Source organism: Solanum pennellii, chromosome 3 (genome assembly GCF_001406875.1).
Source record: "Solanum pennellii chromosome 3, SPENNV200".
Classification (NCBI taxonomy): domain Eukaryota; kingdom Viridiplantae; phylum Streptophyta; class Magnoliopsida; order Solanales; family Solanaceae; genus Solanum; species Solanum pennellii.
Genome location: NC_028639.1, coordinates 74,242,017 through 74,257,041, shown reverse-complemented (window position 1 = coordinate 74,257,041; position 15,025 = coordinate 74,242,017). Strand labels below are relative to the sequence as shown.

Genomic DNA, 15,025 nt, shown 5'->3' with positions numbered 1-15,025 from the left:
GAAAAGACTCATTCTATGTAACGATAAATTTGGCATGATTCCATTGTTACATTAATATTTTTTATCGACAAAATCATATAATCTATCCAAACATTATATTCCTCGAACAAATACAATGCAACAACATATGATATATTAGGTAAAAATATGCAACAACCATTTAAACAAAATGTAGAAAGTCAACTTACTTAATTAGAAGTTACAGGAGGCGTCTAAATAGATTTATTTTGAATTTTTTTTTATAGTAATCCTCTTTCCCCATCCCCATATTTTTTTCTTCTTAAAAAATAAAATCTTTTTTAGAAAAATGTTGAATTATTTGGTAAAACATATCAATATTCAATCTAAATTAGAAAGAGTAAAAAAGAGTATCATAAAGAAATAGAAAAAAAGAGAATTAAATTTGGTTACTGCCTGGGAATGCATAAAAGAAAAAGAAGTTCCAAAAATTGTTCAGAGTTCGATTGTTTTGGCGTATTGAGTTGACAAGTGAAGATGGATAGACGAAGATCTTTGTGGCTTGCTGCCATCTTCATTTCGTTGTTATCCTCTGCTCACTCCTTTTATCTCCCTGGTGTTGCTCCTCGCAATTTTCAAACTGTATGTTACTCTTTAATCACTCAAATCTTCTTTTTCTTTTCTACAAAAAAAAAGTTAATTTAGTGTTGATAACCATTTTTTGAATGGTTTAGACCCTTTTGAAGTCTTGGGGTTTTAGTAATTTCAGTAGTCTGAGTTCTTGCCGACTGAGAAGGGTTTGGATCTGTTGATTTTTGACCGACTCGTGAGATTTTAAGAGAGAGTATGTCATGTTTTGATGTGGGGTTCTGTTTTTTCTCCTTGTTGGGTAATGGGTATGATAAATGATCTATTTTAGTTGATAGACCAATCCCATTCAGTTAATCGAAGTGCTTTGATGAGTGAATACATTTGATTGATACCTAATCCGTGTTTTCCAGCTTAGCTGAACTAAACAGAGAAATGTAGTGGGTGTTTAGCTCTAATTCTCATTTTTTGAGAGAAGAAGAAGCTGTTAGGATCTTATTCTCAAGCAAATGTTGCTTTGGCTGTTGAGCTTGATTGACTCGATGACTGAGTTTTTCTGATGGCTTAAGCATATAATGTTATGGAAATTGTATCTGAGATTATTAGGTACATTTTGGATTGGTTGCTTGGGATCGAAAAATCAGAAAAAAATATCTGTTGAAAGATACAATTTTTATTTATGTTTGAGCATCTATCTTTCGGATTTCTATTTATCTGTGTTTTCCAGCTCAGATGAACTAAACATAGAAATGTAGTGTGTTTATCTCTGAATTCTCATTTTTTGAGAGAGGAAGAAGCTGTGAGGATTTTATTCATAAGCAAATGTTGCTTTGGCTGTTGAACTTGATTGCCTCAAGGACTGAAGTTCTTTTGGCGATTTTTTCTGATGGCTTAAGCATAGCATGTTATGGAAATTGTATACAAGATTATTAGGTACATTTTGGATTGGTTGCTTGGGAACGAAGAAAGGCATGAGAGAAAAGCATATTGGCTAGTGATTGTAAGGCCCTAATTCTTCACTGGAGGGGTCATGAGCCCCTGCCATTCCTTTTGCAGTTGCATCTCCGTACCTCCAGAACACCCGTAAGTTTCGGAAATCCGTTTGGACTTCCCGAAAGTAGGGGCTATGGCGTCTCTCTGTTTGAAGACTCTGGAAGATTCCCCCATCCTTTCTCCCTGTGTCTCTCCTCCAGCATTTCTGTGAGGCGCTCGGCTTGAAAACCCCCCGGAACGCGTGTGTGGAGTTCCCGGTGAATCTCTTGAATCACCGCGGCAGCCTCCTTGTGATTTAGAAAAATCATAAAAGAGTATCTGTTGAAAGATACAATTCTTTTTACGTTTGAGCATCTATCTTTCGGATTTCTATTTACTATTTGATTGTTCCTCCTCGTGAAAATTTTTTGGAAACTCTCTGAAGCTGCCTTCCTCGTTTCGTCTTTGGGTTTCAGAGTTGTGAACCTCGTCCTTTACTGCTGGTTTCTCTGTCATGTTTGATTGTTTCTCACTAGCTTTCTTTTTCAACTTTTTCTAACAGGGTGATCCTCTTAATATCAAAGTGAACAAGCTGTCATCTACAAAAACACAACTTCCCTACGACTACTACTTCTTGAAGTACTGCAGGCCTACCAAGATTTTGAATAGTGCAGAGAATTTAGGGGAGGTTCTGCGAGGTGACCGCATAGAGAATTCAGTGTATAGTGTAAGGAATTTTTTTCTATCTAATCTGATAATTGCTGAACTAAAAAGAAGAAAGTCTTTTTCCCCCTAATATGTGCTTATGAGCTAACTTGCTGAGTGAATCTATCCTTGTGAATTGTTTACAGTTTCAAATGAGACAAGAACAACCATGCAAAGTGATTTGTAAGCAAAAGCTTGATGCTGAATCTGCAAAGAACTTCAAGGAGATGATTGATGACGAATACAGAGTTAATATGTAAGATCAAATTTAGTTGCTACTCCCCTAAATTTACTTTAATCATCATGAACATGATTCTGACTCACATTTCAGTCATCAATTTAAGCGCAGAGGTGATGTGGAAGACAAATTTGGTTTTACTCTTTTCACATGAGAATTTGGTTTAATCCTACCAGGCATTATTTTTAAATCATGCTTTTATGCCTAAATTCCAGTGGTTGATGTTCATCTGATGATGCAGGATTTTGGATAACCTTCCAGTTGCAGTTCTTAGACAAAGGCGGGATGGAATTAAATCAATTACTTATGAGCATGGTTTCCGTGTTGGATTCAAGGGGAATTATGCTGGGGTTTGTACAGACTTTGAATTGCTATAGGCTGATAGCTTAGTACTCACAAATTTAGTCTAACTGTTTTTGCATTCACTTTCTGATAGAGCAAAGAGGAGAAATATTTCATCAACAACCACTTGAGCTTCCGAGTCATGTACCACAAGGATCCTGAAACTGATACGGCTCGTATTGTTGGATTTGAAGTGACACCAAACAGGTTTCAATGCTTTACATCTAGGCCTCGTGTCTTTCTTTTTTCTTTCCTTTTCCTCTCTATGTCCTGGGGCTGGGGAGAGGACTTATGCCTTTGCTCTTCTTTTCTCATGTGATTTTTGTTGATAGCATCAATCATGAGTACAAGGAGTGGGATGAAAAGAACCCTCAGGTGACAACGTGCAATGAGAAAACAAAAGATTTGGTTCCAGGTAGCTCTGTTCCTCAAGAAGTAGATGCAGATAAGGACGTTGTATTCACCTATGATGTTTCTTTCCAGGTATTCTCTAATTGAACTTTTGTGCTTCCTATGTCAGGCTTGAAGCAGTTATTCTTTGGCTGCAGATATCTTAGTTACTATTGTTGTTCTTCTTTAGGAAAGCAATGTAAAATGGGCTTCTCGTTGGGATACATACCTGCTCATGAATGATGATCAGATTCATTGGTTTTCCATCATAAATTCCCTTATGATTGTCCTATTCCTTTCTGGTATGGTTGCGATGATCATGATGAGAACTTTGTACAGAGATATCGCAAACTATAATCAATTGGAAACGCAAGATGAGGCTCAGGAAGAAACAGGATGGAAACTTGTCCATGGGGATGTTTTTCGCGCACCAACTTATTCTGGGTTACTGTGTGTTTATGTTGGAACTGGTGTCCAAATATTTGGTATGACACTTGTGACGATGATTTTTGCTCTTCTGGGTTTCTTATCACCTTCGAATCGTGGTGGGCTTATGACTGCTATGGTTCTACTATGGGTTTTCATGGGCTTGTTAGCTGGCTATTCTTCTGCTCGTTTCTACAAAATGTTCAAAGGAACAGAGTGGAAAAGGATTACCTTGAAAACTGCTTTCATGTTCCCTGGAATACTTTTTGCCATCTTCTTTGTGCTGAATGCTCTTATCTGGGAAGAGCATTCTTCTGGAGCATTGCCATTCGGGACTATGTTGGCTCTAGTGTGCTTGTGGTTTGGGATTTCAGTACCTTTAGTATTTGTTGGTAGCTACCTTGGTTACAAAAAACCAGCCATTGAAGACCCTGTCAAGACGAACAAAATCCCTAGGCAAGTACCAGAGCAAGCATGGTATATGAAACCGGCCTTTTCGGTACTTATTGGGGGCATCCTTCCTTTTGGAGCTGTTTTCATCGAGCTATTCTTCATCTTGACGTCCATATGGCTGAACCAGTTCTACTACATCTTTGGCTTCCTCTTCATTGTTTTCGTTATCTTGATAATCACATGTGCAGAGATAACTGTTGTGCTCTGCTACTTCCAGTTGTGCAGTGAAGACTATAATTGGTGGTGGAGAGCTTATCTGACTGCTGGATCCTCTGCGTTATACTTGTTTCTCTACTCTATTTTCTATTTCTTCACCAAGTTGGAGATCAGCAAGTTGGTTTCAGGCATATTGTACTTTGGTTACATGTTGATCGCGTCATATGCCTTCTTTGTGTTGACAGGAACAATTGGCTTCTATGCTTGCTTCTGGTTTGTTCGGAAGATCTACTCCTCAGTGAAGATCGATTGATCAGAGGAGAGAGCTCATAGTTTATTATTAGTATAGTGGAAAGGGTCTGTAATCTAATGTTCTGCTGATGCTGTGATTAGGAAAAAAAGACACTAAACTTCTCACTCCATAGCACAATGTAGGCCAAAGAGTAAGTTGCAGCCTGTATAACAGTTCAGCCTTCTGGTATTAGCGTAGGCTTGGCTTGTAACTTTTCCATTACATTGTTGCTTGCTTGTACTTTTTTAGAAATGCATCCTGTTAAAAGAAGTTTTCTCAAGTTTTATGATCCTTGGTTACTAAGATTTTTCAACAAAACTACATGCTCATCCTAGAAACCACTTGAAGTAGGATCGATTTAGAAAATTAGTCATATTGTTGCATGACATATCCTTTTCACTCAATTCAACTCTCCTGTTTTTGATTTTGGATAAAAAGCTAGCTCTTATCCAATTAACTTCTACAGGAAAAAAAATGCTCTCTATATCAATTAAGTACAGCTCAGTTATTGAGTCAATTTATTCCAACAGATGTATTTTTTTGAGTTTGGTAAGTAGCAGCTAAAACTATGGCTTGAAATAGGCAAAAAATCAAAAAGTTGGTAAGATATCAAGTCTGAAACTGTGTTTAGAAGTCACTTCAGAAAGATTATACAATTTAATAAGTCTTTTAGGATCGAACAAGAAGTGTGTTAAGTTTAAACTCCTGAGACAAATTTTAGTTATCCATGTGAAAGATGTCTTCCTGTTAATAGCAGAATTTCACTTCCAATAACAATGTTTATTTCAAACTTGATGGCACTCAACGTTAGCACAAACAAAACTGTTTTTCTGGACCAGGGTTAGCACATACACTTTATATGTTAATTTATCACTCACAATGAGTATGAGTAAGTTTTTTTCTCTCATAACTAGGAATGGAAAAGAAGAAAGATGAGGTATAACTGTCGTTAGCATATATATAGATAGATTCTTCAAGGGCCAAAAGTAGTGGATACGACCCAGATATATACCATATGCAGGGTGCATGAAAAGTACCTAAGAAAGAAGACAATGTTAATGGCGCGGCTATTATTCGGTCCAAAATCAACCCAAGAAGTACAGGCACCTAATAAAAAAATTTCCTGTAGTAGGTATGACTTTGGTATCAACATGTACATACTGCCATTAGTGATATTTTCACCAACTAAAGCTAAAAAATAAATCCTCAGCTGGAGTACACTTTCGTTCTCCCGTTCTTCTGCCTGCAATTCAAAATGATATCTTGTAAGCAGTTCGAAAGGGCAGGGTCAGGGAGCAACAGTGGATTAAGAGAAGGTAAGCACTGACCAAAAAACATCTTTCTTTTCTTGTGCTAATAACTCTTCAAACGAAATATCAGGCAAATCAGCTTCTGTGTTATCGACTAGTTCATTGGATTTTGCTTTCATTTCCATGTCTGCACCAATTTCAAGCATCTTCCGAAAAGGAAGAAATAAAAAAAAGGATCAATAGATAGTGGCAAGGCGCAAGGGGAAAAGGAACAAAATGGAGATTGGAAGTTAACCAACCATAAGAAAAGAATCTTAATGTTGAATTCACAACGTGATAGTATAGTACGATTTTATACCTTCTTGTAGGCTGGCGAGAGCTTCAGCTGTTGCTGCAGCCAATTATATACAAAAGCATCCTCTTCCAATCGCTTTTGTTCTAATTCTAGCTTGTATATCTTGCAGTCATAAAAAAATCAGTTAATATATTTTATTGGGAATGAGTGAAAAATAAATTTCCAACTCAAGAAAACTCGACAGAAGGGAGATGTTCACTACCTGCTGCCGTAGGCGAACAAAGGAAGACCTATCAGCCTTAAAGAGTAAGGCCTTCGTTATTGTGAATCTTCGTTGAATGACCTCAGACCTATTGAGGAAGAACAGATGTAATTACTGAATGCAGAGGATACACACACAGTCTCTACTCTTTTTTTTTTTTGTGAGCAGGAATCTGATAAAGAGAGAGTATAGGAACAGAAGGGCTAAGAATTCCAAAATATAGAATAGGAGTTCATTTTGTTCCTGCACAAGGGAAGAGTACAAATTTGACATAAAACATATAGCAAAACACTTCATCCAAAGGAGAATGTTGCGCGAGAGGACCAATGAACACATTAAAAATTGGTGCTTTCGAAGGTCATGACTCATGTGATACAATCTGTAGTCGTTGAATTAAACCTAATAGAAAACAGAAGGCCTGGAATCTCGATGAAGAAGAAAGGGCTGAGGGTGGCAAAATGAGGTATCTTTGACAAAGGTTGATTTGCATGTGTTCAGGACTGGAAAACACTTGGGAAAAGAAATGTCAAAATCATAAGCAGTCATAACTTTGTAAGTAGCTATATTTTAGCCTCATGGATCTTTCGTAAATCTGTCTCCCGGCATAAAATTTTGTGCTGATGAATATACTGTGACCATAGAATGGAAAAAAAATAATAATATTGTACATACTTGTGCTGTAGCTCATTCCTTGCTTCAACCAAGCAATTAACAAATTGACCAACCTGCATTATAAAACAACAATTTACGAATTTCAAAAATCTACACAATCAAAGCCAATCCAAATATCTAAAACAAAAGAATGAAAATCCTAAGAGAAAATGTCTTGGGAGAATGACACTCACTTAATCAAGGTGGATTATATTCCATTATTTAATCTTTTAATGAAATAAAATATTAACTTCATTTGAATTGACAGAAGTAGGAGAGCAATGGTAAATACCGTTATGTCCTCCATTCATAACTATAGTAAATCCCAAATGGAAACTTCTCTCTGTAGATGTACACATCATATGACAATACCAGGATAGCTATGCTAATAGATTAGTCATGAATTGTAACTTTAATGCATTACTGTGAAGTTCTAACTTCTCAAGAGTGGCATAGACAGCTTTAGGCAGAATATGCCACAAGAAGGTTGGTATCACAGAACTTCTCTCTGGTTCACTTGGAACAAAAAGGCCATGACTGTCAAATCTAAACCGACCCATTTTTGTCTACCTTGCACTATGGTCGACAGATGTTTGATTCCACTAATCCATCCAATAGAAAGATCAAATGAGTGACCTAAGTTACATCTCAGGAACTTCATCTAATGAATGTTTTCTTAAGCCAGCCTGTTAAGCAATTATCCTACTGTGCATTCGGAAAATCAGATAAGAGAGAAGAAGCATGGATCATCAGTGCCACCCAACAAATATGATCCCATGCAACCAAGAAGCCTTGACTGAAATTTATACATCCCGATCAGCTAATTAACTACATAATATGTTTCTTCTTCATTGATCACCTCCAAGCATAATTTTCCTCCATACCTCTCTGCCCTACCTTTATGGGGTAATGTCTGCGTACACCACACCCTCCCTCGACTCCACTTGTGAGACTATACTGGGTTTGTCGGTGTTGTGCTGATATGTCTTGGACTCACAACAGATTTTACAAGCTGGTAGTTGATAAAAGTGTGGGCAAAATAATAGTGTTCTTGCTGAGCACTTGCTGCATATCCCTAAATTCCTAATACTCCATTTAGATAAGCAACATGAAACTGATATCCACAAACTGGAAAGATGTTTCCATTTGCTAACGTATACAAGGTATAACTCATAAATCCTGATGCAGAATCACATCTTCAAGGCAGAGAACTTTGAAGAGACCAAGCCTGGTGTTGTCCCTCAGTCTTGAAGGTCGTGAGGAGCATTGTCTTGAAATGCATTCTCAAGGGGCACCTTGAGCTCACTAGCAAGTTGAGGTGTTTTCCACTGTGCTTCAGGCACACCTTCATCCGCACCTTCTCTGAGGATATGCTGATAGACTAATCACACAAGAGAGATGCACCATTACTCATATCTATGGATTTGGCTACCAATAAGCTACCCCCCAGTGAAAAGCTAATACTTCACAAAGTTCCAAGAAGTCAATTTCTTGATCCCTACCTAAGGTGGATATTCATTCAATGCATAGACACCTGAAAATTGAGGTAATTTTATTAACAATCATTACATCATCTACAATGTTTCTCCTAATCCAAAAGTCCAGATCTTTTTTTTTAACATGTTAACCCAAAGTATAGCTTTTGGATAGACTTTACGGAATGAAATGTATTCCTCTTTCCCTTCAAAACACTTGCTATCATTTATGACCATATTGTCCAGATGATGCCGAATGGAATTTCCCTCTAACTTTGACTCTGTAATATCTTATCTATGTTTGTCCCTGTCAGCTGTTGATTTGTTATTTCAAGTCGTTTGGCATCAACCACTTGACTCTAATAATTAATCATAAACATTGACCAAATTTTGAATTAATATTTTCCTTCCAATTAATTAATTGACTCAGTACACCTAAACAACTTCTTTCACCTACTACCTCAAATTAATATTTTCCTTCCACCTAATTATGTTAAACGTGTCTTCACTAAAACAAACGGATTAGCTCCAAAACTGTTACTCTTGAAAAAGACTGGAGTAGCTTCAAAAAACAGACACTAACCTGGATAATTTTTAATTCCTATCTTATGAACAAGACAAAGAAATCATTAAAAAGGCAAGGAAACCTACTATCCAACTGCTGGCAAACATAGAATTGTGTTACACTTTTACCTAGTACCAACGTATGCCAAGATTTAGCCTTATGAAGTGTTAAAATTAAGCCGAACCGATGGTCAAGCTCATGAAACCTTAAAGGAAGTACTATTCATATTCAAGTTTGAAATGCAGATATCCTTCATCATGAAGGTTGAATATAGAACAAACAACATACCCGGTGAAATCTCACTAAGTGGAGATGGGGGAGGGTAGGTGTACTCAGACTTAAACCGTACCTCTTAGAGGTAGAGAGGCTGTATCCGAGAGACCCTCCCGTCAGAATCTCAGTACAAACATTACACACAGGTAAGTCATGCCAGTGAGGTGTTTCTATCCACCTTAATTTAGTCATACATACAAAGAACAGACTTTCAATTCAACAATAAGCACATCAAACCACAAACTTCGCTTAATTCAGAGTATATGCTATATACAGTTATTAATAATGAAACATACAAAAGAAAGAGAAACAAAACCTGAGCCAAAGTCAATCCATTCGACTCGTGAGACTTAACAAGCTCATCGTAATGTTGCTTAATTTTCCTCTGAGTTGCACTAGAAGACTTGGTAAAGGGGTATAAACACACCAATTCCTCTTTCTCCTTCACAACCCCAGAATCCCTCTTCCCTTCCTCTTCACTATTCGAATCGGGTCTCTTCTTCTTAGCCCGTTTCTTTTTCTTCGTCCTCTCTTTATCCTTATCCTGTTCAACCCTTTCCGCATCAAGCCCCGATTCAATCTTATTCGGGGCATCATCACCCAATTCATTACCAAACAGTTTCGCCCATTTAGGTGAATTGGAAGGTAAGATCTCTAGAAGAATAGAATGGGTGAAATGGGTCGGTTCAGATTGATGCGTAATCTCTGGTTGTTCATCATTCTTAGATTCCTGTTGTATAGATAAGTCTTGTCGGACTTTAATTAGGTGTTGATGGGTGTCATTAATCTTCTTCTTAGTAAGCTTAGAGTAAAGAGAAAAAATGAGAATGGTGAGAGAACAAAATGAGAAAGTGAAGAAGAAAAGCAATAAAGGGGACAATACTGATTGCTGCTGCTGTTGGTGGTGGTGATGAATGTGGCAATAGGGTGGAGAAAATGGTTCAGAAGTGGAGAAAAATAAGAGAAAATTACTAGTGGCCGCCATGGGAATGCGTCATTTACAGAAGAGAAAACAGAGACACACAGTAGTTAGCACTTGGAGTTTTTGGATATGTAGAGAGACTAACCGCAGTTTCTTCTGAATACTGACTCTATACTTTTTAGTCCATCAATCTATTCTATTTATGTTTTTTCCTATAATTGAAGCCCGACTAAATTTGGTATTTATATTTTATATACTTTTTGTTTGTTATTATCACTCAACTTTTGTTTAGGATGATCGTACATCTACCAGAAAAATAAAATATGTGTACAATTATTATTATTAAAAGAGAGAGTGAAATATAAAATTAGATTATTTAAATAATAGATTAAAGCAAGACAGTGATAAAATCACACCAAATCATTCCTCCCATAAAATGAAACTTTTTCTTATTATTTAAAAATATATTTAATAATATAATATAATAAAATTTAAGTAATAATTAAAATAAATAATATAATTAAACTAATAATATACATTACAATAGATAACAATTATCCGAACATGTTTTTTTATATATATATCTTTTTCTTTTATGTGCATGTATCTCTCCTTGTTAATAAAGAGGTAATTGTAAGTTCAAAAATAATGTTTGAGATAAATATAATTCAATTATCGATACATGACATTTTGAAGTATGTCTAGGGTTTGTTTGAATTGATTTATTTTAAATTTTTTAAAGTTAATTTAACTTTTAAACACTTTGAGGTGTTTAAGATAATATTAAAGAAGTGCTTTTAATCCATTTTGAAGTCATTTCCGGTTTTCTTTTTTTTTTCCCTTCATCTACTATTTGAAATTTAATGTGCATTGTAGCTCAGCTTACAATGCACTTACTAATGTAAAAAAAAAAAAATTATTAAAAACTTTAATTGACTTCTGGAGTTGTCAGTTTACTCAACATGTTTTTTCAAGCTTTAAAGATAATTAATCTCTAAGAAAAGAGAATAAAATTTAAAGGAAAAAGAAGATAGAATAATAAAGAGCTTCAAATAGAAGATTTTCTTTCACAGAAAAAAGCAACATAAAGCCTTCTTTGACCTCTATGTATTCAAATTCTTTACCATTTGAAATCACTAAATAGACCACAAAACAAACAAAAAAAATTAGGTGAAGGCTGTAAATGTTGAGTCCCCACTCCCCAGTGTAGATATGTAGCATTCACAAATTTGAAATTTGTTTTCTGAAAAAGGTGAAATCAATGCCTAATCTTATTGATGTGAACATGACATATAAAAAGGAATAAAAGCTTCCTAGGAGTACTTTATTTCTACATCAACTTCTTAGTGAAAACTTAGAAAAGGCCAACTTAACACATTGATGTAACTGGTTACCAACAACAAGAGTTAATTTCCAACAGTTACAATAAAGTTCATGACCAAATATAGAAACCATGTGTGCATTGGAATTGGAATTGAAAATGAAAAGCTTGCTACAGTTTGTATAAACATGAAGCTACCTTTCATCTATTCTGATCTTCATCTCTGTTACAGCTGTAAATAGGTAACAACCACCCGCGGCAGCCATGTTCCCTTCTTCAATAAACTATAAATATCGCAGCCATCACATAAATGGCAATCGAACTAAAACTTACAGTGTTGAGCTTCAAAATGTCCATAATGATCATATGGCCATTATACACAAGGATTGATATATCTAACTCATCATGAAAGGCAATAATACAAAGCAATTCGCTTGATATATGAAATGGCTTCTAATAGCTGTTTTATTACTTCATAGAGACGGAAATTGAAACAATTAGAAATTCACAAAAGAGAGTAAAACTTCCTGTTAACTGTCCAGATCAAGGATAGGATCAATATACACAAGCATTTACAAAAGAATGTCACAATGAATAGTGGTAAAGTGATTCAGAGGACCAAAACATCCCTGTATATGTTTCTAAGAAGATAAAAAGTATCTATGCACCAATCGCGGACAAAAGTAACTTTATAATGAACCGCCCTAACACCACCATACCAAGTGATGAGAAAGCCACCAGACCAATAGTTAAATTGATACTAGCTTGAATGTTTCTCTTTTTATAAGCAACTGATTGAAACAACCATTCTTTACATCTCCTAAAGTTAAGCTCAATGATCTCTCTGGAGAATACAATCCAAGCACATTGATGGAGCGAAATACTAAGCTCAAATGATTGTACATTAATTAACCTGTGACTATGCACTAAAGTTGATCTGAAAAACCAGATTCAGATTTAACCAAGTGCAGGAGAATTAGAACTTGCACCAATGAGGCTGACTACCAAAACACTTTCTTATGGGGGTGGAAAAGACTACAACACAACCATCTCGTGAAATAATCCTCGAGATGGCATAGGTAACTTGACACGATAATAGGTTAGATCATGGCAGCACCAAATGATAACAAAGGGAAACAGGAGTACACAATAAAACATTGATTATTGATCTGTTCTCATGTTTTTTTTTTTGGTGCATGATTGTATTATGCATGATTCAATTAAACAAATCTTGAATAGGGTTGTTACATCACGGTGAATCAAGTCTACAGTGCCAAATATTTCACAATCCCTGTAACAGTATCTGCTATATCTTGTGTAAAGGGTCGCCTTTGAAATTTACACATACTGATGGTACTAAGATCAGCTTATTCTCTTAATGCCAGTCCATTCTATGTTGTATAGTATCAATGCTGTTACATGATGCTTCCAAGATTGCATTCATTATCGTGGTGAAGTTTCGTTAGTCATCTTGAACAACTATTGCATAATGTGTTTGTGTTAGTTGACCTTCTCCATTCCATAAAACAATTAACCAAACGAATAGAGGAATTGAAGAGTTAATTAACTTCCAAGTAATTTTTTTTTAGAAAACTCAACAAAGAAGCAATAATGTACACTCCGTATTCGTATTACCAACTAACCTTCATGCATCACAGATATTAGTCTACTTACATCAACTGTTCTCCTAATAATCACAGCCTAGCTAGCTAACGAACTAACTAACTAACGTAATCGTCTCCGAACTACCATAACAAAACAATGGTCAGTATTACCATTATAAAATGTACCTATCATCAAATTCGACATAATCTGATTCAACGTCAAATGGTGAAGATCATCCTCATAAGCTGCACCTGCCTCTACTTGCCCCGCCAACACAGCAATGTAAGTGAAAAAAGCAACTGATGCACAAGTATTAGGCCCAAATCCAAATTCCCCATAACAAATATTAACAGAAAGCATAAATAACACATTCAATACCCGAAATTTTCTAGGTCTACCAAAGTGATGCATCATTGGAAGGTAAAATGCAGTTGCTACCACCATACAAGCAGTCACATTTATGTCATCAAATAATTTGTGACTTAACAGTGGCGCTACGAATAGCGCTACTAATGGCGCTAGGATATCAGAATGACGACGTGTTCGTCTAGGATTTTCAAGGTAGAAGAAATGATAAAGACGAGAGATATAAGGGCAGTAGCGGTGGATAAGTACTGAAAAAAGATCAGCTAACAGAATGGAAGCGGAAGTAGAGATAAGCCATGTTAAGTAGCCATCAACAGTGGCGATTACTATAATAAAGAAAAATAGGGCAAGTTTAGCTAAAAATTTGAGTTGCTGAATGTTCATTTCTTATTTCAGGTAAAACTATCAATTTCCGATCACCGTTCCATTTTCTTCAACAACACCACCATTTCTCCGGTGACCCATCGATCTCCACAGTTCCGATTTGGAGAAGATGAAGAGCAAAGAGGTGACTAACAAGGATTCTGTGAGTACCTAACGGTAGGGCCTCATTGGTTTTGTGGAAGGGAGAGAGTATTTTTGACTTGCCGACTAGACATGACATCTGCTATTTATTGGTGTTGCGGCGACAGAATGGTAAGTACTCATTTACAAATTAAAGTCATTTTTAACCTATTGATTAAATTCGAAATTGATTAAATTTAATAGAAAAGGGTAAAAAATTTTCTTGAATTATCAGAAATAGCTCAAATATATCTTTGAAGTATATTTCGGCTCAAATATACTCTTACCGTCAAACTATAGGGTCAGAAGTATCCTTTTCATTAACAGAATTGGATAAACGCCACTTAGATGCCATGTGAATGTCACATGGCATGCCACATAAGACAATAGAGTTCTAAACATGCCACGTAGACTAATAAACTTACTCCTAATTTTCTCCATTTTCCGTAGAAATTAGAAACGATTTCGCTGAAGAATATAGAACCCCTTTTCCTCATTTCTCCATTTCCTTAGAACGATTTCACAAAATTCATAAATTCTAAGGAAAAAGGGTTCTATATTCTTCAGTGAAATCATTTCTAAATTCTAAGGGAAATAGAGAAAATTGGGGGAAATTAGGGATAAGTTTATTTTCTACGTGGCATGAGTGGAACTTTATTGGCTTATGTGGCATGTCATGTGGTATCTACATGGCATCCAAGTGGCGTTTAACATATCCTGTTAATGAGAATGGTATTTTTGACCTTGTAATTTTAGGGGAAGGGTATATTTGATATGAAATATAGTTCAAGGGTATATTTAAGCTATTTCGAATAGTTCAAGGGTATTTTTGACTCTTCTCCATAAATTTAATGAAATTTAGACTTAAGTATTAACACCGAGTGAAAAATTTAAAAAGAATCGGTTAAAAGCTACTCTCCTAATTTACATTTGTTTATCTAGTGTACTAAAAATATACTTTCTCCGTTTAATTTGATGATTTATTTTAATTTAGTATGAAATTTAAGAAAGTAAAA

At 35.7% G+C, this 15,025-nt stretch overlaps 3 protein-coding genes across 4 annotated transcripts; 1 reads left to right on the top strand and 2 right to left on the bottom strand.

The window, feature by feature from the left end:
- Window positions 1-331: 331 nt before the first annotated feature.
- LOC107015206 (transmembrane 9 superfamily member 7) lies at window positions 332-4,806 on the top strand. Its single transcript, XM_015215405.2, has 7 exons — window positions 332-600; window positions 2,081-2,245; window positions 2,370-2,479; window positions 2,703-2,811; window positions 2,898-3,010; window positions 3,136-3,286; window positions 3,384-4,806. Exons 1-7 carry the CDS (start codon window positions 496-498, stop codon window positions 4,539-4,541), a joined length of 1,911 nt encoding a protein of 636 aa, XP_015070891.1. The 5' UTR covers window positions 332-495; the 3' UTR covers window positions 4,542-4,806.
- A 647-nt stretch (window positions 4,807-5,453) lies between these two features.
- On the bottom strand, window positions 5,454-10,401 carry LOC107012362. The gene is made up of 6 exons (XM_015212186.2): window positions 9,608-10,401; window positions 7,000-7,052; window positions 6,328-6,415; window positions 6,129-6,227; window positions 5,849-5,976; window positions 5,454-5,763 (listed from the first exon to the last, which is right to left on the bottom strand). Exons 1-6 carry the CDS (start codon window positions 10,274-10,276, stop codon window positions 5,727-5,729), a joined length of 1,074 nt encoding a protein of 357 aa, XP_015067672.1. The 5' UTR covers window positions 10,277-10,401; the 3' UTR covers window positions 5,454-5,726.
- A 583-nt stretch (window positions 10,402-10,984) lies between these two features.
- Window positions 10,985-14,124, bottom strand: LOC107013069. 2 transcript variants are annotated; one of them, XM_015213055.2, is made up of 2 exons: window positions 13,325-14,124; window positions 10,985-11,808 (listed from the first exon to the last, which is right to left on the bottom strand). In XM_015213055.2, exons 1-2 carry the CDS (start codon window positions 13,887-13,889, stop codon window positions 11,729-11,731), a joined length of 645 nt encoding a protein of 214 aa, XP_015068541.1. In that variant the 5' UTR covers window positions 13,890-14,124; the 3' UTR covers window positions 10,985-11,728. The 2 variants fall into 2 exon arrangements, with proteins under 2 accessions (XP_015068541.1, XP_027771186.1); XM_027915385.1 differs by having other exon boundaries at window positions 10,985-11,818; window positions 13,325-14,123.
- Between the last annotated feature and the right edge of the window lie 901 nt (window positions 14,125-15,025).